General features: G+C 45.6%; 1 protein-coding gene across 1 annotated transcript in view; it reads right to left on the bottom strand.

Moving 5' to 3' along the window:
• Window positions 1-15,928, bottom strand: part of LOC130381148 (matrix metalloproteinase-17-like) — a 61,486-nt gene extending 45,558 nt beyond the window's left edge. The window contains exon 1 of the mRNA XM_056588606.1: window positions 15,352-15,928. Coding sequence (XP_056444581.1) covers window positions 15,352-15,498 — 147 coding nt within the window. The 5' untranslated portion in view covers window positions 15,499-15,928. The remainder of the gene's footprint in view (window positions 1-15,351) is intronic.
• Between the last annotated feature and the right edge of the window lie 9,360 nt (window positions 15,929-25,288).

Raw genomic sequence — 25,288 nt, forward strand, 5'->3', positions numbered from 1 at the left:
GGAAGTTTGCTGAAGTACTTTGAAGGGCTGATGACATCATATTTCATACTTTTATAAGGTCATTATTTGGACTCGGCACGGCACATGCGATACAAGAGCGTTCAGGATGTACAGTACATGTGTGTGTGTGTGTGTGTGTGTGTGTGTGTGTGTGTGTGTGTGTGTGTGTGTGTGTGTGTGTGTGTGTGTGTGTGTGTGTGTGTGTGTGTGTGTGTGTGTGTGTGTGTGCAGAATAAGCTCATGTGTACGTATTGTCTATTCTGTGCATGTTTGACTCAAGTACTGCAACATGTTGTTTCGAGGATGTAGGGCATCAAAAGCAACTGAAAATATTTGTGCCCTTGCAATGTATTTTATAAATGCTGACACAAATAAAGACATTGAAGTGTGTGTGTGTGTGTGTGTGTGTGTGTGTGTGTGTGTGTGTGTGTGTGTGTGTGTGTGTGTGTGTGTGTGTGTGTGTGTGTGTGTGTGTGTGTGTGTGTGTGTGTGTGTGTGTAGGTTATTGAGTTTAACGTGTTGGGTTTTGGTGTCAAGGGTTAAGTCCCACACTATTTTTACTGAATTGGTTATGTACTCTTGACATTTAGTCATCTCAACACTGAAGTGCAATATTGTTAGTTTGTGGTGAACAACAAACTATTTTGCTGACCTTTGACTTTTTACTTGTGTGACAACCCATTTATAACTTGCACTTTAAGAAACAGAAATATTATTTTGATGGGCTTTAACAGGTTGCTTCTGGTTTCAACTCATAAAATTTACGGTGGTAAATGAACGTGTCAGAATTGTGCATATCTTAAGATAATTAAACATCGAATTAATTAGGAGAACTGTGAATGAATTAAGATGTAAAATGTAATTTGGCAGATTCAGATTAAGATTAGTTTTTTTAATTTAGAATTCATCATGCACTCCGGCATTCGCTCCCACACACACATACACACACAAACACAAACACACACACACTGCCACCTTACTTCACCATGGAATGTGGGTTGAGGCATGGAGTCTAACACCGTGACTTGAGACCAGTCGCTCAGACTCATGACCTTCCAGGTCTACGCAGTAGGTCGCAGGACTCATAAACATAGCATGTCAACTTTGGTGGCATGTCCTCTGAACACGGAAACAAACCGTTCCCAATTCAACACCACCTCCCAAACCAGTCCCCTAATCAGGATGAGCATGTGTTGGCATCTGAGACTGTCTCTCATCTCCTTCCATCTGTGAAATGAGCTGATATTCACTTCTTTGTTCTCGTTTTCAGAGTCTCTAAGGATTTCTGCAAGGTCACACAGAAGAACTCACAGTAGAAGTGTGGGATTTGTGGTTGATGTTAGTCATCTGAGGATTATTTGGGCATGAGATCAGGTCCTCTTCATGTGATGCCTACACTGTACACTACATCCAAGGGGGCTTTAATCATACGTGGTTTGTGTGTGTGGATCGGGCTTGGAAAGAGATGTACATGTCAGGAAAGTCAGGAAGTTATTTCTATTCCTATGTTTGTTGGAATGGCCAGCCATTCATGGCTGTTTATAGATGGCGTGAAAGCGATATACATGACTTAATATAGGAGCAAGGGATCTCCATATCCGTTTACAAAAGCCAAGAGGGACTCATTGTGTGTATTAATGCGTTTCATAACTTTGGTGAACAGATCGGTGATTGTACTGTAACTGTTCATGTGAGAAAGAGAAGCATATCTACACTTTTTTTTACAGAATGAAGTTTTGAAATACCAATGCAAATGTATTTAAGGTCCTCAGAATCACTGTGGCACCCCTTCAAAGACATTTGTCTCACATTTTTTTATAGCCAGAAGAAATATCTTAAGGGAGGCCATGAATGAGAGGGACACATTCAAAGTGTCCATCGTATTCTCGTCTTTCAACCTGAAGACACAATTATCAAAATAGCCAACTTAAAACAGATGTGAACCTTCATATATTGAGTTATATGGTTTCTGACCTGGTGTCGTAGAAGTTATTTTCGAACTAGCTAATATAAACCCAGGGGATGACACGAAAGGGGCTACTTTTTAAACCACAAGGTTAGAAGGTGCAGACTGAGCACAGAAAGTGTAATTCCTCAGCTTGGCAGAGGAGCTGATATACGTGTGCAGACAACCACAGCGGGCTGTGGCTGCTATAGCAACACACCAAGGCCCCTTCCTCTTTGGCTACAGGGATGAGCTGATATCCCCTCACGTAAACACTTACAATTCTCTGGTCAGTAGACGACATATTGCTATGATAGAATACCATTTTCACTGCTAAGAAAATGCATGTATGTGTTTACAGATGCAAATGAGGTATGCATCTATATCGGACAATTTGACAAGGATGTTTGTGTCCGATTTGCAAAACTGTTATCCTATTTCAGAAGTGTGTGAGTTTGTGTTTGTGTGTGGGTGTCTGTCTCTCTGTCTGTGTCTGTAGGCGTGTCTGGGCATCTGATTGTGCATGTGTGTGCGTTTGCTTGTGTGTCGGGGGGGTGGGGGGTGGGGGTACTCAGCTGCTAAGTGGATCACGTAATGCTTGGTTTTAAAGACAGCTGGTTGTGAGAGAGAAAGAGAGGGAGTGAGAGAGAGTGCGAGAGAGAGAGAGGGCGAGAGAGAGGGCGAGAGAGTGAGCGAGAGAGCCCGAGAGAGAGAGAGTGAGCGATGTCGTCAATACACGACGAAAATATGTTTTGTGTGAATGCTAAGCTAGTAGCCAAGTACAAACGAGAGTGCTTGCTCGCAGATGCTTGCTATTTATACAGTCTGTGAAATAGCCCGAATCACTCAATATTACATTTGAATGAATAGTTTGGGATTTAAGTTTATCGTTGGTGCGGTTATCTTCTTGGGAATCAGAGTAGAGTCAGAGTAGAGCCCCTCGCAAATGTACAAAACAAAGTGAGTTTTGCGATTCATAAATCATTTTAAATGACTTTAACGGAATCTGATCTAGCCGATGACCAGAGATGTGTGGGGGTGGACACACTTGGACGGGCCTCAGAGGAGACCCGACGGACCCAAGATGTGTTGGCAGAGACCCAGGGGTGAAGGGGCCGGGGGCGATACCCAGGTGGGTTTGGTAGGGATGGGGGGAAACCGATGGATTCATGAGGGCATACAGGATCCATTGGTTTCCGCAGTACTAAAACTCACCAGGTCGACTCAAAAATGTATTTGACTTTTTATTGTAGAATGTCATCGTAGTGTAATCAAATACTATGGCCCTACAGAGTGGGATGAATTCATTTGCTGATAGTCGACTGTTTTCGGTCACGCTCATTTTAAAAAACACTGCGGACCAGATGGACTGTCGGAAACCAAACCCCAACGAGCCTGTATATTACTCCACACAAAATATTAAATTCACAATAAATGTCGAACCGGTGCCCAATATCGTTTCCCTGCCGTAACCCAGCCCCTAATATTTATTGAGTATTTACTAAAAGACAGCCTTGAAACTCTTTGCCTTTACAACTGACAGCTAAACCCACCCCTTTGATGCAATGGATCACACCATTCCTGCTTAAGTCGGTATTTCAATCAGTACATTGATGCGTCACTCATCTGGTGTGCGGCCCAAATGTCATTAAACGGCGTCAGTGCCGCCCACGCTTCCCAGCGCGATCCATCCAATCCCGTCTTAACGCTGCCTCATGTGCGCTAAGCCATCACCATTCTGCTGACCCAAGCACGGGAAGACTGAACTGTTTTAGTGGACTCGGAGTAATAACGGGAGTGACACGCCATCAAAGTTAAGCACCCCGCTGTCACTGTCAATGGGGGGGTGGGGGGAATAAAGGCAGATGGGTGGGAACCGGAAATCAATCCAACTAATGTATTTCACATTATCCTCGCAAATATAAACTCCCCAAAATATTTGAGTAACTTTCGTAACTGCGTCATTTCTATTTCTTAAGAGGCATTTTCAGTTTTTTACGTGCCATCCCTCAGTATGGATCTGGTCTCTCAGCAAATAAAACCACAACTCTTCCCAGCACACTACTTGTGTGTGTATGTATGCTTGTGTCCTTATTCTTGATTGTGTGTGTTTGTGTATGTGTGTCAGTGTGTGTGTGTGTGTGTGTGTGTGTGTGTGTGTGTATATGCATGCTTTTTTCCTTATTCATACACGTGTGTTTGTGTCAATGTGTGTGTCAGTGTGTTTGTCAGTGTGTGTGTGTGTGTGTGTGTGTGTGTGTGTGTGTGTGTGTGTGTGTGTGTGTGTGTGTGTGTGTGTGTGTGTGTGTGTGTGTGTGTCAGTGTGTGTGCGTGTGTGTGTGTGTGTGTGTGTGTGTGTGTGTGTGTGTGTGTGTGTGTGTATGTGTGTGTGTTGGTGGGGGGGGAGGCAGCTTCTGTTTGTGTGTGTCGGGGTGCAGCAGCCTAAAACTCACACATACCAGGGTGTCCATAAGGTCCTGGTTAGGGAGCCCTGTAACCCTATACTCTGAGTGCAAGTGTACGTGCATGTCTGTGTATGTGTGTGTGTGTGTGTGTGTGTCTTTGTGAGTGTATGTGTGCATGTGCGTGTGTGTGTGTCTGTGTGAGTGTATATGTGTATGAATGGGTGTGTGTGTGTGTGTGTGTGTGTGTGTGTGTGTGTGTGTGTGTGTGTGTGTGTGTGTGTGTGTGTGTTTGTGTCTGTGTATTAATAAACCTTTGTCCTAGGAGCGAGCAAGGAGCCCCAGGTAGCGAGCGCTGGGACAGCTGTCTCTTGGTTGCTATAGGGATGTTCCCCATGGAGGCAGGCTTGTCCCTCACTTTTAGCTGAGGAATGCAGGCATAGGGCCTTTTAACATGGGCATATCCATACGGCAAGACAATCCCGCACAAAGACATACATGTGAATATGCATACAAAACACACACACACACGCACACACACGCACACACACACACACACGCACACACACACAGACAGGCAGACACACACAAACACACAGGCAGACACACACACACAAACACACAAATTTACAGAAGCACATGCTAGGGCTGGGCGATTAATCTAATCAAAGCGTCAAACGATCACATCACAAAATTCACATCAGGTTTTATTTTTTTTTTTTTTATGTTTTATGGAAAGGGCTGAACAGATGGATACATATCTGTATATCATTTTGGATTGTCACATTTTATTTTTGACCATTTTGTGCATTTTTTTAAGGCGAAATTTTGAAGTTCTCAGTTACAAAGTATTTTTTTGGGAGAGATATGCTTAATAAATTCAAATTCAATAAATTCAAACTCAAAAATAATCGATTGAATAATCGTGATTACAATATTGACCAAGATAATCGTGATTATGATTTTCCCAATAATCTAGCAGCTCTAGCTCACGCACAGAAACTTACAGAAGCACACACACACACACACACACATACACACACACTTGAATATGTGCTCGGTAAAACTCTTGTTGTTCTTTTTTTATCTTCTAACACAGCCGTCCGCCCTGCGGTTGTCACAAAGTGTGGAGCCAGAGTCAACCCCCTGACTCACCCCTATGATTCACCCCTACCCCAGACTCAGGCCCAATCAAAGGGGAAGGGGTAAGGGGTAGAAATGGGATTGGGCCTCACTCTCACTCCAGATTACCGATCCAACTCAGCCCCCCGACTCAGACCTACTCCATACTCACCCCCTGACCCCCCCATAGTCCAGACTCACCTCTACTCCAGACTCACCCCGCCTCCTCCAGATCACCTATCTGTCTCACCGCCCGACCCACCCTTACTGCAGACACACCCCCCGACTCACCCATAGCCCCCCTCCCCCCAGATTCACCCCCGATCCTCCAAGTCACCCACACAACTGAAGTTTCTGACAGTTTCTCAACGAGATGACGACCAGGCACTGTGTCGCTGCAGACCGTGATGCACACTGATTCTCAGCAGGCTCCTCATTGGTTAACAGGTCGTATAGGATTACAGCCACGGGGTTGACAATAATCTGGGTTAATCCATAACAAAACACATTTTGTGTCTTGCCGTCTGACAGGACGCATTTGTCAAGTGATGCTGTTTCTATTGATTCCGAGGGATTTTATTTGAAGGATATTGTATCGTTACCCAAGATGAATAAGCATTCTGTCACACTCACCACAACCACATCCCCTGACATGTCCCACAATAACAAACCTTACTCCTCAGGAAAATACGCTATCACATACTGAATACTGAACATTGACTGTGTTCCGGTAAGTCATTCTGAAAGGCAGAGCATTACGTTTCATGTTTGGTAAGTGGAGTGGAGTTACCAACAGGAAAAGATACAACAGAAGAGATGGAACAGAGCGGTCTGACAGTGACGCTAACATTAAGAAACAAACCAGAGAGACGTACTCCAAACTCAACAGAGGAAACCCTTCTGTAGCGTGTCTGAACAGCTTCATCTCCAAATCATCAAACCAGCTGGGCTCTGTGTATCTCCATGACATCACTGTCCCACTGGTGAGGACCAAACACTTTGAGCCGGCCAAAACGTTTCCCCGGTGGTGCCAGCGTCTTGTCTTGGCGTCTCCACTAGCGTGTAGTGCAGGGCTTTGAAACGAATACCCGAGGAAGTGTCCGGTTTCCCCTCAGGGCGGCGAGGCGTTCAGAATGCTGGCGGGGACATAAACACTAACTCAAAGGCCCGCTGTCGTCTGAACGGACTACACCCAACAAAAACGGCAGATAACAACAAATAGGAACGCAAACAACATGGGCATTACTGTAGCTACACGTGACCAATGTTTTGCGGTCTTTTCTTTACGACTGACGAACTGGTCGATTTTCGGGAATTTTATCGGGGAATCGAGGCCAGGATAGCCTTGAGGTCAGGCCGGTTGTCCCCTGATATTAGGGAAGGATCTGCGAGTGACCCTCATGGTCCAGGCACCCTGTGTGGTCCACTAGGAGGCCCCCAGGAGCCAAGACACTGCTCCTTCATGCAATGGCTCTGAATTTAGCAGCAAGCCGCTAGTAACATTACAATAATGAATGGTACATTTATGACCGATTGCATTAATAAGCAAGGTCATCGTTTACTCATGGTGTTCATGTTTACTTATGGTTCCCATGTTTGACTGAGGTATTAATAGATACATTCAAAACCCTGACCAACTAACACTAACCATATCGCCTTTGCTAATGCTATATAATTATACTTCTTACCAGATGAACTAATGTTATTGAATAGCTACATTTACATTTAGGAAATTTGGCAGAACATTTGATCCAAAAGCCATTCACACCATACACATCGACCGCGGAGTCAACCATGCAAGGCGAGAAGCAGTTAGGGTGAGGTGTCTTGCTCAGGGATCATTATGGCTGAGTGGTACCAAGTCTCTTTGAATTGAAGTGTTCGCTACAATAAAACAGAATATTTACTGGATGATATCATATTGCCCGAAGGTAGCCTAAACACTGAGGCGAATCAGGATGTATTTGTCAGACGACTCAGAAGAGGAAGCATTTTCTTTCTTTGTCAATAGTCTAGTGCCTACAGGGTTTAAACCCTACTCTTATCATTTTGTTATGAATCCAATGGGGCCCCTGTGATGCAATCATATTCATAAATCAATGGGGCAATCATGAAAGCCAGTGGTGCAGCACACGCTGTTATAATAGACAGTGAACCGTTCATTCTCAATGATGACCGAACACATATATCTTCAAAAAAACATCAGCCATGATTAGAAAATAAAGTTTGTTGATTACAAAATAGAGGAATGGCAAGGTAGCGGGTTTCTTTATGGAAATTAAATCAAGTACAAACATATTGCAGTAATTTCAAATGAAATAAAACCAATCAGCCTATCAATCTACAACTCTAAACACATTGCGGAGTATGCATGTGATGGCTCTGCTCGGTCGATTAAGGCAATACAAAAATAATGAAGAAAGCCACACCACAGAGGGAAACAACAGACATGCAAGGGTAGAATTCATTGATAGGTATGGCAGGTAGGGTAAAGACAGAGTGCCAGACAGAATTTGGTATTACATTGAGACCTTTTAATTTGGTCATTTAGCAGAGGCTAAATGTGAAGCTGGGTGCCAACAAAACACAAGAAAAAAAGACAGGAAGTATCATCCCCTTGAAATGACAGGTAGAGTAGACAGACATGAAAGGTTAAGAGTTTTTGATAGATGTGTGAGTGAAGCTAACCCACAGATAAAAGTTACTGGAACAACAAGACTGGAACTTTTATCCAACTTTAATACATTTCAAAGTCTGTGTGTTTGTCCAGGGCCGGTTGAAGCAATTTTGGTTCCCGAGGCGAGATTAGGATTTGTGGCCAAGAGAATATTCTTTGCGTCAACAACATGGATTTAAAAAGGTGCTATGTTCAATAGTCGAGATCAGATATGCTTCTCCAGCAGCTGGAAGCTTCTGCAGCTATTCCCTGAGTGCATCTGGACAGTTATAAAGTAGATAAAGTTAGCCTATTAAAAGCAAAAACATGTAGCTGCTGCTGCGGAGTAGCTAGCTAGCGACTACAAATGAAGCTTCTACACCTAAACGGCATTTTAATGTTAATATAAGATGAAAAACCACTATAATGGGCTTTCATTTCCATCTCCTCTTTACTCTGTTTTCTAAATTGCACACCAGGAGGCATGGCCCTTTTCATGGTGGAACACCTTTTAACTCTGTGATAAGAAAAAGTCAGCATTCGCTGCCACTTCCGTCTCTGACATGTTGTGATGCACATCAAACAGTAACACATCCCCCCACTTTCAGTACGCAAAGTGCAAGCGCACCTAGCAGGGCAGATGAAACATTGTGAGGATGTTTCAACATTAGATTTCACTTTTTAATCTCTCTCTCCCTCTCTCCCTCTCTCCCTCTCTCTCATATTGAGCGCCGCTCTCATGAGACTTCTCAATGAAATCGTGTTACAGTCAAGCTGAGGGTTTTGATGTTTTATGTTTTCAGTGGGTACTTCGGTGAGCTCTACTCTCTCAATCTTGACCGCCATCATTTCCCAGCCCATTATACACACTATAAATTCATTTACAGCCCAATTGTGTCCGTCATCTTATGAGGGTTAGCTCTTTTGACGTGAAATTAGTTTAAACGTCAATCAACATCAGCTCAGGGAATTATGCACAAGCATCAAGGAACAATCGAGGACCGGTTATGAATAATTATCACACACACACATGCATATGCACAGACAGCCACACACACACACACACACACACACACACACACACACACACACACACACACACACACACACACACACACACACACACACACACACACACACATGCATATACACACGCAACCACACACATAGGCAGAGGCACACACACAAACACACACATAGGTACAGAGAAACAGACACACACACACACATACACACAGACGACACACACCTACATAGAACAGAGACACAGACACATACACACACACACAGAGGCAGATACAGACACACAAACACACAGGCAGACACACAAACTCACACACAGACAGACACACACAAACACACACACATGCATGCACAGAGACAGACACACACGCACATAAACAAGCATAAGCACACACATGCATATACACACACACAAACTCGTCACGCATAGACACACACACAAACACAAACATAGGCACAGAGACACACACAAAGGCATAGAGACAGAGAAACACAGAGACACACACACACACACACACACACACACACACACACACACACACACACACACACACACACACACACACACAGCAAAGACACACACACACACACACTAATACATCAACCCGCACACAGCCAAGGCGGTACCACTTTGCGTAGAGTCAGGCCAGGTCTGGAGACTTAACATGAGCTCTGTTATTGCTTTTCGGGGTTTTCCTTGATGGTGCTTTCAAGGCAGTCCCTCGCCCGCTTTGTGGGCTATTTCAGGCTGCCGCATGCGAGCCGGGGCGAACACTGGAAACCGCTCTAATTACAACGTGGTCGTCCCTCTGAATAGCATGTGGCCACCGAGACCTTGATCTGGTTGGGGACGAGGAAGCAGGCGGTGGGCCTAGGCCCGGAGACCACGGCACGGAACACATGGAGCTGGTTTGAGGCTTTCTATACGGGGAGCGCTGGGAGAGGGCCAGCTTACTGCCCCGACCTCAAGTCGCCGCATGAAATCACCAGCAGCCAATGGGGAAGGGGGAAGATGGCGTGCGGTTGCTCTGTGAAAAGCAGTCATTCCCGCTCTCTCGCGGTGGCACCGCTTCGTCAATACTACTGAAGAGTAATCGGGAAGGAATCGGGAATGGCGTTCCTATGTGGTGCACTTACTAATAGCATGATAAGGTATATGGGCTACCTACATATTGTCTATGTGCTTTTGCTGCGGCATACTTTTACTTTGTATCGTGGGGTTATGATCACATGATGATGATTTGGAATGGAGCTTGCCTTGAATACAAACATCTTGTTACCGATTGGTGGAGAGTAGATTCCAGATAGTCCAGGGGCAGCCAATAGAAAGACATGACATTTAAGCACAACAGGGCTCTGAGAAGATTACAAACTGAGAGTAAATCGGTCAATCTCCACGGACAAATAAAGTCTCAACTTTACACTTGGCAAGAGTTGAGAATGCCAAATGGATTAGGGTAGAGATTATAGGATTGGATTTATGATTCTAGAACTTGCTTCCTGTAACTCTGATGCTTGCATAAGGGATATGAATAGATCTACCTCTTCCTCTTTTCCCTCTATATTTGCCTAACTCTGTCAATTTCCATCAGTAATATATTTGCCAAGTCAACAAAATGTTATTTGCATGGCCCTTAATCACAGTTACACTCTCAAAGGGCTTCACAGGCCACACATTATGGCACCCCCTAACCCTGGCCCTCAAAAGTTCAAAGAAAAACTCCCTAAATGATCCAGGAAGTGGGCCATGACACAGAGAGAGGGATCCCTCTTTCCAGGGACGGTTAGGAGTGCAACGGCTGCCATATCGGCCCGCCATAACTGCAGCAAAACAGTTCAACCAAAGTTAAACCATGCACTGCAGTCCTCTCTCTCTCTCTCTCTCTCTCTCTCTCTCTCTCTCTCTCTCTCTCTCTCTCTCTCTCTCTCTCTCTCTCTCTCTCTCTCTCTCTCTCTCTCTCTCTCTCCTCTCTCTCTCTCTCTCTCTCTCTCTCTCTCTCTCTCTCTCTCTCTCTGTGTGTCCCTCCCTCTCAACCGTTCCCGAAATAATCTCCCGGCCTGAATCTGAGCCCGGGGGCGCCTGGCTCTTCAAGGTCAGTCCGTCTGATGGAAGTGGGACAGAGGGGCTAAAAGAGTCCAAACGGCCCCGCCAGGAACAGCAAGCGCAGCAGAGCCACACACACAGAACTGCCCCCCCATCACGGACCTCATCCGTGACCGGGGGGCCCTGAAGGCCGGCAGCGGGCGCGCTCAGGGCGCTTCCTGGGGCGGCGGGCCGCCGGGACTCATTGGAAGAACGGCCGCAAGCGCGGCGCCGTTAGCCACGCTTGGCATTTTCCGACTTCAAAGCGAGGGGAAAACTGCTGGAAACGTGGTTATAGAGACACAAAAAAGTAACCGCAGCTCAATTATAACTATAAATACGAGTAGGCGAAACGTTATATTATTATTTCTGGAAGGCCTGTGAGCGGCCCAAACCACAAGCAGATTGTATTTTACATTGACAAAAAGTGAGCAGAAATGGGAATCGCGTGCGATTGAAACTGAATGGGAGGCGTTGCCAATCGCGAGACCACGCGTCTGGTGGGAGCGGGGGGGGGGGGGGAGTTTAACATTTAGACACTTTTTGGGTTGAATCTCTTCAGCCAATCACAAGCGGTTCACTGGGTCCACAGGAAACCCCATTTAATGGAACAACCGAAAGTAGACCGGAGAGCCTGCTCGCGTGTCCATTTTCCCTTCATCAAACAGCCTTAAACCACGTCTACATTTAAACCGACACTAAACTACCACAGAGACATTATGCAGAGCCAATATACGGCCAGCCGCACAGGGTTCACGGTCTAAATCCGCCTGAGATTTCTATAATCAGTTGTAATCAATCGCCAGGACACAAGATGTAATAATTACAAATGTACAGACCACAAAGCAATTGCACGTTGGGCCCCAAATGGGCAGTGGTGGTACTGCCTGTATACAGAGCGTCTCTGCTTGTCTGTTTGGTTTGAGGGCCACATCTGTGTAGCACAATGGAGACACTGCGCTTCTTCAGCGGTGTGCAGGTGTGCGTCTCCGGGCTGCTTCATTAGAGCCTGAAATGGCAGACTCACCGGAGCAGAAAGCAGCATTGATTTTGTGTTAGCTGCTTGTTTAACTGGAGGAGACCAGACTGCTCCCCGCACATTGGCCTAACCCTCCCTTTCCTTGACCCCCTCTGTGTGTGTGTATGAATTTGTGTGTGTATGTGTGTATGAATATGTGTGTGTATGAATTTGTGTCTGTCTGTCTGTCTGTCTGTGTGCGTGCGTGTGTGTGTGTGCGTGCATGGTGATTCTGTTTTGTGCGTCCATTAGTCCAGCGCCAGTGTTGGTACCTGCGCTGCCTGTTCCCTAGGGCCGGGGGTTAGGGTGTGTCAGGGTGAGGCTGTTTGACGTAGGTTGAAGGGGAACAGGGACCACAACAAAGGCAGTCTAAAGCGGGCCCAGTCCCTCCAGGGAGAGAGGGGTTAGGTGGGGTGAGGAGGACCCCTGTGGGGAGCCAGCTGGGGACTGGGAGGCCAGCTGAGGGCTCTGGGTCCTCGCAGACGTTTTGCGGACCTGACAAACAGCCCATTTGCAACTACAACACACTTTCTGGCAAATGTGTGTGAAACTTCCTAAAAAACGTCCTGTTATTTTTGTATAAATATTGAAATTTACCCTGATGAGCAAAAACAATACTTGTCATTCTGTCACTCAATCTCAGTCTCTGCTTTGTTTCGGTGCTCGCATGCCAACATAACACGTGCGGCTTAGCACCTACTGCCCTTCTAATTACCCCTGGAAGGAGGGGTTGATCTAGTGGTCGTCCCAGAGGGGTTACTGGTCCTTTAGATCCTTAAGCTTAAGGAGGGGGGGGGGGGGGACCTGTGAAGTCTGTGGAGAACATCTCTGAGGGTTTGACACATAGAATGCACTTGACTTGAGATGAAAGAAAGCCAAATATGTTGCAAGAAGCAAGGAGAGGTGTGTGTGTGTGTGTGTGTGTGTGTGTGTGTGTGTGTGTGTGTGTGTGTGTGTGTGTGTGTGTGTGTGTGTGTGTGTGTGTGTCCAGATGGTGATTCTCATTAAGGAAATTACAAACCAAAATGAGGATCTGTATTAAAGCTGGGCAGGCCGGGTGCGTTCCTCGCTGCTCTGCCAACTCCCAGAGGGATACGCACTTCAAGAGAATGGCACACACACACACACACACACACACACACACACACACACACACACACACACACACACACACACACACACACACACACACACACACACACACACACACACACACACACACACACACACACACATATGCAAACGCACACACCACACACACACACAGACACAGACACACACATATGTGCACACGCACACACAAAGAGTTTGCACCAGGTTTAATAATTTAACAGCTAAACACAACAAAACGGGATCCCCACGGAACAGAAGCCAATATGATGCAGTATGAAACCAGAACGCTGAATTATTAGACTATGAAGGAATGTAGGTCAAGTAGGGATCTCCTTATCGTACGCTAGCTTATTACCGACGAGACAATGTTCTTTCTATATGTTTAACTTAATCTCTTTTAAAGCAGCACCCCAGAGAACAATGATAGGAATGCATTTGGGCAGGTTTAGCCTCCTTCTTCAGGTGCTGCGTGTGGTAGAATCACTATCATCAGCACCACCACCACCACCATAATCTGCTCTGAGGAGACGCTGTTGCTACTCAGTTAGACATGAGGCGAAAGGTCTGAATGGAACATAAACAACTATCGGGGTAATGTTTAACATTGAGAACTTGTGTTCTCAGTGTGTGTGTGTGTGTGTGTGTGTGTGTGTGTGTGTGTGTGTGTGTGTGTGTGTGTGTGTGTGTGTGTGTGCGTGTGTGTGCGTGCGTTTGTGTGTCTCTGTGTCTGTGTGTCACTCCAACTGACAGTTGCTCGCGTCTGGTTTGGCTGACGCACAGGGAAAAAACATCCAGGAAACTAACAATAATAACTATCCATGTGCACTTTTGTTTTGCCGCTCGCGGCTGTAATTACGCACGAGAAAGCAGCGAGTCAGCGCATGACAACGGGTGGGACGGACCCGATCGTGAGGGTGAGAAAGCATTGTTGGGTGCTCATCTGTCACGTCTGGTTGACCGGGCTTTCCCTCACATCTCTCAAAACCCCCCACACACACACCTGGCCTGTCCAGCTGAGCTTAACACAGACACAGACACAGACACAGACACAGACACAGACACAGACACAGACACAGACACAGACATAGTCTCTCTCTCTCTCTCTCTCTCTCTCTCTCTCTCTCTCTCTCTCTCTCTCTCTCTCTCTCTCTCTCTCTCTCTCTCTCTCTCTCTCTCTCTCTCTCTCTCTCTCTCTCTCTCTCTCTCTCTCTCTCTCTCTCTCTCTCACAGCAGAGTGATTAATTTCAGATGATAAATTCAGTCTCTACAATGGACCTCGGCGGTCCTTCGGAAATGTAATACATAATTAATTCAATATCTGGGGGGGGAGGGAATTAACGACATATTCGTATTTCCGTATTTTCCTCGAATGTGCATTTTCTTTTTGACTCATTATAGTCACGCAGTCATCACAATAGGCTTCATTACAACCTCGTTATTAACGAACCAATTAGGCTTATTCTAATTGATGTCAAATGAATTGGCCAATCGAAGAGCGGCACAATGTATCAAACATTTTAATTGGTTTGCTCATTTTTAAATGACATGCCCGATTGCCTCCGGCTCCGTGGTGTCACGTAGCGTTCATCTGGCAGTGTCCCCACATCACCCCGGTAAAGTTACATACAGCTCGTACAGTTTAATCTTTCCTCAAAAATGTTACGTCAACCGAGCGCAAGACGCGAGGAACTAACCTTTCTGTGGCGCGTGCTAATGAAGCCGTTAACACATCAAACATGCATGCGATGCACTGGCACAGTGCCCACAACGAAATTGCCAACTCTAAATGTGTTTAAGCAATTTTGACATTTTCTCTTGGATGTCTTATAACACATGCACAAATGCTGCTGTGGGTGCGTGCACATGCTCCTTGCAGTGGGGTTTGCAGCAAGGTGTAAAGGATTCAGAGCAAGTCTTGAAAGAGAGAGAGAGAGAGAGAGAGAGAGAGAGAGAGAGAGTGAGGGTGACAGAGCGGGGGTCTTTACTCACCACCCCCATGTCCAGCTGCTCCGTAGTCAGGGGAGGCGCCGCTCCGGCCGAATGTAAGAAGCAGATCAGGGGCAGGAGGAACATCTCCGTGGAAATAATCCCCAAGTACCGCGCGCTCCTCCACTTGTGAAACACCGGAGAGATCATGCTGTCCAACTACAACGGTCTGGTCTCCCACTCCGGCAGCCCACGGCTCCACGGGATAAATCCACAGTCCACGGCTCCTCGCATTTGCGGAACGATCTGGGCAAATCAGTCCGTCTTACTGTTGCCCATAAACACGTAAAGCACATTACACAGCACGGCCGAAGTGGATCCTACTCATGCCAAATGGTTTTCAACCCAAGGAGTTGCGTTTTTTTTTCACCCAGGCACATGTATGGTCACACAGCATGCAATAATGAAAAAGATAAAAATAAAAACTACTCTTCGCAAAGTCCACCCACGAAGATGCCCTTAGCAATAACACAAAGTTCGCCCCTTTTTGGACGTTCCCACGCGAGCGTGAAATAAATGCCTCCCCACGCGAGCGGTTTCTTCGGCGCGAGCGGAGCCTGATCTTAGGCGCGCGCCGCGGAGATGCTTTGGCACGAGGCTGGGCGGACGGGGGAATTAAAGCGCCTTCCGCACAGAGCGGTGCCTGTCGGAGCTCGTGACGTGCGTCTTACGCGGTTTGGGCATACACAGATGTAAGACTGGAGGGGACTACGTAACCTCCCAGTCTTCACTATGAGGCCCCTTTCTTTGGCAGGATTAGGCTTTTTAGGAGAAGCAGTGTTGTTAGTAAAGCTAATTGTGAGATTAGTATATCTAAGTAGTATGAACAAAGTAGTACTGGTAATAGCAGGAGATGCATCCTTGGCAGTGAGGAGTAGAAGACAGGATTGCTAATTCCTGGGAAAAAATTGACTGAATTGATTTTGTGCCACCTTCTATTTTAGAGATGCCACATCCACCACTGTGACATCTCACCACCTTTCTAATTGTTTTGTGATACTCAAAGTTTAAAAGGTTTCTGTCATGATTTCAAAGGACATAATGCATGAGGTTGACATCGTTTCACAGATGGAGAAGGGTTGCTCATTTCACCTGCTCTAAGCAGGGCAATAATTCATTACCGTTTATCTTTGAGAGGCTTTGTAGTCCTGAAATTAGTCATTTATCATGAAATAACCATTGTGACATAGCAAATCCGAGTTTGAGTGGTACAGAGTACTAACGGAGTATGATTGGATAATAATCCATTTAAATGATAAAAACAGTCGTTTGAAAATTATACCTAAATAAGTACTGTATTTATTCACCTTGTTAGAATGGTAGGTATATTTTATTTAATTAGCATATTGGGATATCAGTATTGCACGAAATATCTCAGTTATTATAACACTTTTTCCCATGAAACAAACCCATTAAAATATGCCAAGAAAACGGGATGAGTTTTCATTTAAAATCTGATTCATTTGATCCGTCAATCAGGTGCCTAAGGCAAGGCAAGGCAAGGCAAGGCAACTTTATTTATATAGCACTTTTCATGCACAAGGCAGACTCAAAGTGCTTCACATATAAACATTGTCATACAATAAAGGGTAAAGGGTGAAAAAATACATTAAATGGCAGGCCTGCTCAAAGAAATATTTTTCTTCAGTTGAAACCGTTCAGTTTGGGTCTCACAAGGTGTTATGAGAAGATTTGTGTGTTCATTTCAAAGAAAATATAGAAAGTTTTACAAAAGGGGAAACTGTACAATACCAGAGAGGTATAGACCTACCTCTGGTAAAAAATGCCTTTCCAAAGAGGATGTTTTCTATCGGCTGTGCACACATCCTAAGAACAGCCCCTGTTCTGACAACACCCTCACACCTAACAACATCAAAAACAAAAACGACCTCAGTTTGCATTTTTTGGAATCTCCTGGGCAGGAAGTTCTCCTGCCACACCGGGTGACCTACCATTTAAAAATAGGAATGATTTTAATGCTGATAGACTGACCTTACGTCCCGCTATTTGATCCCTCCTAAACTCCTGACGAGGGAGCCCCCTGCCCATCGGCCAGCGGTGGGTCTCGGTGGGAGAGACCCACCAGGACATGGCAACACAGCCCTTCCAGATTGACAATTTCACGCTTGGCCCTCTTCTCTCCACATCGTCTCTTATTAATGGCTCCTTCTCCGGCATGTCACGTGCTCCGACCGGAGCGCCTGGGGTTCAAACAAAGCAAAAGGGCTGGGATGAAGACACAGGTGTTTCTCATCACACTGATTACAGGTCTGCTGCTGTGATGCACCAGGGCGCTGATAGTAGACTAGTAGACTTATCCTAGCTATCTTAGTTGTATATCTTGAGTAGGGGTTAACCCAACGATTGTTAGTCCTTTGCATTTGGTTCTATGCACATCCTTACAACAGGTCTTACAACAACAGGTGACAGCAATATGTTTTTACCCTTTCTTATGACATGCATGTACTTATTGTCAGTCACTTTGGATAAAAGCGTCTGCTCAATTCCCTAAATGTAAAAAAAATAAATGTAGACTAAACTAGTGGAGATATCTTCTCCCAGTGCCCCGGTACATCCATGAGACTCATATTAAGTGTTGTGAGTGACATCTGTGTTTGTCCTACGTTGACACCTCAGTGGAAAGGGTCTATTGGCTGAATGATACATTTCTCAGCCATTATTCAATGCAGATGTTCTTTCTAGTTTTTTTTCTTTTTATGCTGGCTCATCCATCTCCTGAAAGGATAAGCAAAGCAGCAGAACACTTAGTGAAACCACATCACAATCACACAGTAATTGTGAGCGTTCGTAATGAAAAGCGCACACAGGAATAATGGATTCCTCATCCCCAGATGAGCTGATGGCCATTACTCATCGGATGGTTTAACATTGTCGTTTATTTGTAGATATGCAATCGGCTCTGAATGTAGTAACGCTTCAGTGTGATACAACTCATGAATATATGTGTGTGTGGGTGAGTGAGTGAGTGAGTGAGTGAGTGAGTGAGTGAGTGAGTGAGTGAGTGAGTGAGTGAGTGAGTGAGTGAGTGAGTGAGTGAGTGAGTGAGTGAGTGAGTGAGTGAGTGAGTGAGTGAGTGAGTGAGTGAGTGAGTGAGTGAGTGAGTGAGTGAGTGAGTGAGATGGCGTGTGTAGGTGTGTGTGTGTGGGTGTGTGTGGGTGTGTGAGTGAGTTGGTGTGCGTAGGTGTGTGTGTGTGTATAAGTGTGTGGGTGCTCAGGTGAGTGAGTTAGTGTGCATAATCGTTTGTGGTTGCTCGAGTTTGTAAGGGAGTGTGTGGATGTGCGTAGGTGTGTGTGTGTATAAGTGTGTGTGCTGAGCATGCGTGAGTGAGTAATTGAGTCATTGTTGCCAAGGTGTGTGTGAAGGTCTGTGTGCGTATGTGTGTTTACAAAAAATTCCGGCCGATAGACTAAAACATCTTATTATGGACTAAGTACTAAGTATGGAATTCTCTCAGTTCAAGCAGATGCCAACCACTCCCACTTCATTACTCCATTCCCTGCACAAACTCCGTATTTGATTTCAATATTTTTCACACTGACAAACTCATGTTTAAATATGGTTCTCATTGATTAAGTAGGGAGAAAGAAAGGCACTCGAAGATTAATGACACTTTTCGGCACTCCATTTTAATTTTGGGCAAAGTTTAAACAGTCATTATTGAGTCTCCGGGAGCAAGAGCCATTTCATCTTCATTATTCTGCCATCGAGAGATGGACAGATCGGATAATTACTGTTTTGACTGAGTTGAAGCCCTTGGCTGGCATTATTTAACATTATTTAACATTATTTGGCATTATTTTACGTGTATGAAGATTGGTGGTGTTGGGACAGAGTACAGAGCCAGCTTTATTTCCCTCAATGATGTTGTTAATGTCGGCTTTTTCAGACACTGGTGGGCTGTGCTTACCACTCACTGTTAATCTCAGTCAGTCAGCTAGTAAGGTAGTCACTTTGTCAGTTAACTAATTTGTTGGTTAAGAGAGAGAGTGTGTGTGTGTGTGTGTGTGTGTGTGTGTGTGTGTGTGTGTGTGTGTGTGTGTGTGTGTGTGTGCTTGTGTGTGTGTGTGTGTGTGTGTGTGTGTGTGTGTGTGTGTGTGTGTGTGTGTGTGTGTGTGTGTGTGTGTGCGCGTGTGAGTGTTTATGTCTATTCTGAGTAACTGTTGAACGGATGGATTTTGATTGGCCCTTGAGGGACGGTACAGGAAGGTTTCTTTATTGCTTCCGTTGTAGCGGAAGTTAATTTGTGAGAGCTGGAGTCCGAGTGTCAATATCGAAATTGACAGTCCACCACTCATTGTACATCGACAAGGAAAGGCAATCAATGCCAAATATTGACATAGCTAAAAAAAAAAAATCTTTATGTAATGTCCCAGAGGAACTATTAAGAGGGATCTTCATTTACAATCACACCAAGACTACACCATAATGAATTATGAATTCGTAAAAATACATTCCTAAAATGTCCAAAATCTGTGTTCAGGTGACGTTGCTTGATCAAGATATTCCATGACTCCGCTTTACTGAAGCTGTCCTTCCAAGATCAGTTCTGGAACGAGGAAAATAGAGTGGGTTGATTTAATAAAAAAATATTTTTTTCCGGCAATGGCTTTATAAATAAACAAATACCGATGGTTTATACCTCTCTCAGCCAGAGAATACCATCTAATCTTATCATACAGGATACAGTATGGGGTAACGTAACTATCACCAGAGACCAGTCATGACCCTAATATCTCAAGCAAGGCCATCTTTGGCTCAAGATCATAGATTTCAATTTCCAATGATCATTTCTCTGTCGACCCGTAAAGAAAACACGTTTAAAGGACAATGGGCATCTGGATGATCAGACACTCGTAAACTGTCCCTCCTGGCTCCACTGAAACATAACAAAGAGGCACTTTCTCTTTTAGAATCAAGGCGGGTCGCGTCCGTACAGAGTTTGTGGACAAAAAACAAGTATTTCACAAAATGTTTTATCAAAGAGACCAAAATGCTTCTGCCGGCGATGCAGCTCAGATGCTCTTAGGCAGAATCAGCACAAAGGGATCTTGATAAATTATATTAGTAATCAACGTTTCGTGAAGCCAGAAGAGACTAGGGTTATCATGGTTTGATCACCCATACCTGTATGCTCCTTTGAAACCGACCACTACCATTTAATATAATAATCTTTAATCTATTGATGATTGTTTATTAATCGGCCGTCATCAGACCAACAGTTTCCAACGCATGTTGGCTTAGATTCTGATCTTAGACGAAAAACCGGATCAGAACAACTAGTTTGATGTCACCAACCGATGGCATTTTCCTACCTCGTCCTGAATTATTCCCAGCACGGCCCTACTCCTTAGATGCCATTCATGTATCTATTTTCTCTTCTTCACGTTTCCAATCCTTTTAGCTGCAGAGCTCTCCCTCTGCCCCGTGTCCTCCACACGGGCAGTGTTCCCCAAGGCTGGGAATCCCAACAGAAGAGGCAGCCAAGCAGGCTAACCCACCAGCCTCTCACCCCGCCCCCCTGGTTCCACTGGCCGGTTGATCAGTATGACTGGACACCCCCTTTACTCCCTCCTCCCCCCTCCGCTCCTCTCTTGCAAGACCTCCATCAGGATCAGGCCCTCCTTAGAAACATGTCCTCCTCTACCTCAGTAACATGTCATCCTCTTCCTCAGTAACACCCCTCCTCTACCTCAATTAAATATCCTCCTCTTCCTCAGTAAAATATCCTCCTCTTCCTCAGTACCACCCCTCCTCTACCTCAATGACAAATCCTCCTCTTCCTCAGTAATATATCCTCCTCTACCTCAGTAACATTCCTTCTCTTCCTCAGTAGCAAATCCTTCTCTTAGTCAGCGACGTTCTCTTCCTCAACACCCCTCCTCTCCCTCACTGACATCCCCTCTTCTTCCTCACCAACTCCCACTCATCTCTCTCACAGGGGTTAGAGTTAAGCTAGATCATTGTCCGGTACACAGAGAAACAGGAGCAAACTGGGCGATGAAAAGCTTAAGACATGCAAGTCACCAGCACCCTACCAAATACAACTATCTTAAGGCTCGCCCTGATAGCCTGTAATCTGTAGCCTAAGCAACATCTAATGTAGCTAAGGCTTTCCTTGGAGCCTGTAAGCCATAAGCAACACCTAATGTAGCTAGGGATATCCCTATATCCTCAAGCCCTGATCAACATCTACTGCAGCTATGGCTATCCTTTTATCCTTAAGCCTTGAGCAAGATAACTGTAGCTAGGGCTATCCCTGTAGCCCTAGGCAACATATCAAATCCATACGCGAGAACATGTATGCTATGATATCGATGTCCACCGTATATAATATAGGACATTTTTTAATTCTACTTTAAGAGCGAGGCACACACTTTCCTTCAGTCTGGATGTACGAGAACAGACAATCCCTCCCGCCTCTTCCTCACCCACCTGCACTCCTCTTCCTCACCTACATCCCCTCTTTCTCCTCATTGACCCCCTCTCCTCTTCCTCACCAAACCCCTTCCTCTTCCTCACTGACACCCCCCCTCCTCTTCCTCACATACATCCCCTCCTCCTTGCTAACCCCCCCGCTTTCTCACCCACCTCCACTCCTCTTCCTCACCCACCTCCCCTCCTCTTCCTCATCCACCTCGACTCCTTTTCCTCACCCACCTCCCCATCCTGTTCCTCCCCCACCTCCCATTGTCTTTCACATCAACATCCTCTTCCTCACCCACCTCCCCTCCTCTTCCTCACCCACCTCCCCTCCTCTTCCTCACCCACCTCCCCTCCTCTTCCTCACCCACCTCCCCTCCTCTTCCTCATCCACCTCGACTCCTCTTCCTCGCCAATGCCCCCTCCTCTTCCTCACTAACAGCCCCCCCCCCCCTCCTCATTGTCACCAGGAGCCACCAGTGTTCTCAATATGTCCATCGCTGAGGCGCAACGCCCGCAGACGTCGCCATGGCAGCACATCATTCGCGGCAAGCTCACTTTGAGCACCCAATGGATTATGACTATTGGATTAACCAACCGCTAACAGAGGAGAAATCATGGGCGGCGACGCTGTAGAATGAGGGTGAGAGAAGGTCATTGCTTATCCTAGCTACCGAAATGCAATCTCCGTTCTCTTGATTCCTACGAGCCGCGCACGCCAGTTAATAGTTAACAAACCACAGGAGACATTTATAGGAAACTGATACACCATGTCAGTCCATCCGTCGGTCTCTCTCCCTCTCTCTCTCTCTGCCCCTTTACCTCTCTCCCTCCACCTCTCGCCCCTGCTTCCCTCAGTGGATTACATCAGCTAATAATCTCGCCGACTGCCTCCCCTGATCCACTGAGTGAGTGATAAAAACTGAACAGCCCACCCACCCCTCTGTCTCCAGAGCATTTGACTCTGCTAGTTAGCTCCACAGACAGATTATCCTTCATGAAGTCATACAGGTGGACGGATCACATCTAAGCAAATCCTCTGTCGCACGCCGTTAAGTTCCTTCCATCTATTAATAACACTTTCTTATTGTACACGCGCCCACTTCATCATGTCCTCCAGTAATGAAGCATCACTACTTAATAAGGGCTTATTATGAAGTGCATTTCTTACAAGTTGATTACAGCCGAGGTGCTTTTGTGGGTGTGTGTATGTGTGTGTGGTCAGACCAGATGCTCCACAACAGACGCAAGTCCATCATTCGTGACATCCTCATCAAGGAGCGGTTTGCCATATGTCATCCATGCAAAATATTGAAAGAAAAAAAAAGCCCAGCATAACACCCTGTTCTACCTCAATGCACGCCGGCCACAACACAGCCGTGAAAGGATGTTTTCGTGCCCTGATCCATTTATGCCGCCTTATTTTTCCTGTGAGTCTCCTGGTGTCTGAGCAGAAGCAGCACAGGAGAGGAATACTGAAACAGGAGAGGTTAAGAGGTTATGGATCTGCATGGTATAGATACATGGAGGCTTGTCTCATCCTTTCATGATAAGCAGATCACAATGTAATCCCTGTAGGCCCCTTCCCTCCCCCCTACATCTCCAGTCTCCGGTTAGTGGTCACGAGATTGGAAACAGTGATCAGTGCAGGCCAACCTGAGGGGGGGGCGTGTCTTCAGACCCCCGAGGGAAAAGACACGCCGTTTCTCCTTGCGTCTGCATGGCTTTCCAATCTCTCTCTCTCTCACACACACACACACACACACACACACACACACACACACACACACACACACACACACACACACACACACACACACACACACACACACACACACACACACACACACACACACACACACACACACACACACACACCCCTATATTTTTTGCAAAGAACTTCCTCCAGATGCAGAATATATTGCATGTGCTGTAAATCCAGGTATTTCTGTGGTAACCGTTACATTCAGCATAGAATTCCCTCACACCGGCCTTGAGTTGGTTTTGCTCTGGACTCCAAGACTTTATTGATTGTCATAAGAGCAGTGTTTCATTATGTATCACCCCATGTGTTGCCGGGAACCAGCACAACCACCCTTACCCAACCTCAAAACCCTGAGGTTGTTCATCTGTGTGTGTGCGTGTGTGTGGAGCGGTATGGAGATGGCAAAATTAATACGAGTCCTTCCGGTAAGCAATAGATTAGTAATAATGTTGGAGGAAAGGTTGGGTTGTTTTATATTGCTTTTTCCCTCGCTGATGATCATTATCCAACACGCATGGGAGACATCAAAGTCAGGCGTCATTATCATCATCATCACCATCATCACCATCATCATCACCATCATCATCTAGACGTCCCTACTCCTCTTCTGGCTCCCTGGTTGTTGTTACTCATCTCGTCTTTAATATCTCTGCTGTGCCATGTTCAAGCACAGCCCACCTGCTTCCTTGGCTGGTAACCGCAAGGCTGTCGAGGTGTCCCTGAGCAAGGCACCTAACCCTAACTGCTCCCGATGAGCTGGCTGTCGCCTTTGCATGGCTGACTCCGCCGTCGGTGTGTGAATGTGTGTATGAGTGGGTGATTGTGAGGCAATATTGTAAAGCGCTTTGGGTGGCCACTGGCCACTACAGAAAAAGCGCTATATAAATGAAGTCCATTTACCATTTCACCATTTCCTTCTTTATGAGCAATATCATCAGTTGGTAAATAAAAGAGATAAGTAGTTTGAATAATTGATAAAGATAAGTATTATTGTCAATATACATATTATTAAGCAGAATTCTTTATTTTTCAAGAAAGAAAAAAACACAGCGCATAATTGTTTCAGATTGTAAGTGTAACACTTTACAAAGTCTCCCTCTTATAACATTGGCAAACTCGTTTCTACAGAAAGTACATTTATTAAATAAAAAACTACAAATACTCCAATTGAATGTTCTTCTTTTAGCCCACACACAACACACACACACACACACACACACACACACACACACACACACACACACACACACACACACACACACACACACACACACACACACAATGTTCTGGCAAACAAACACATTTGGACTCCGTTGGCACACTGTAGACTTCAATTAGAGTCCCCAATGAAAGCCAATGTAAGGAGATATACTCAATTTAACTGTCAACAATCTATTGTCAACGCCTCTTGGCCTCCGTTAAGTATACACATACATAGATACTGCATCTCCCCTCCCCTTAACCACAGAGCTTCTCTCATAATCGCTGGTGTATCGCGTTGTGTGAAAACCCTCTTTATTAGCAATCGTAAATGAAAGGGTGGGAAGTAGAGGCGGACAGGAAATGAGACAGGAAGTTGTCACCGCTGGACAGAAAGAGAAAGGGAAAGCGAGCACGCCCTAATGAACGCGAGCACACTCTTATGAACTGAGTGGAGCCGAGCATGTCCTTGTTTACATGGAGGGTGTTCGTTAATGTGTTTGGCCAGGGTGCTGAGGTCGCTTTGTTCATAC

Source organism: Gadus chalcogrammus, chromosome 4, assembly GCF_026213295.1.
Source record: "Gadus chalcogrammus isolate NIFS_2021 chromosome 4, NIFS_Gcha_1.0, whole genome shotgun sequence".
NCBI lineage: Eukaryota > Metazoa > Chordata > Actinopteri > Gadiformes > Gadidae > Gadus > Gadus chalcogrammus.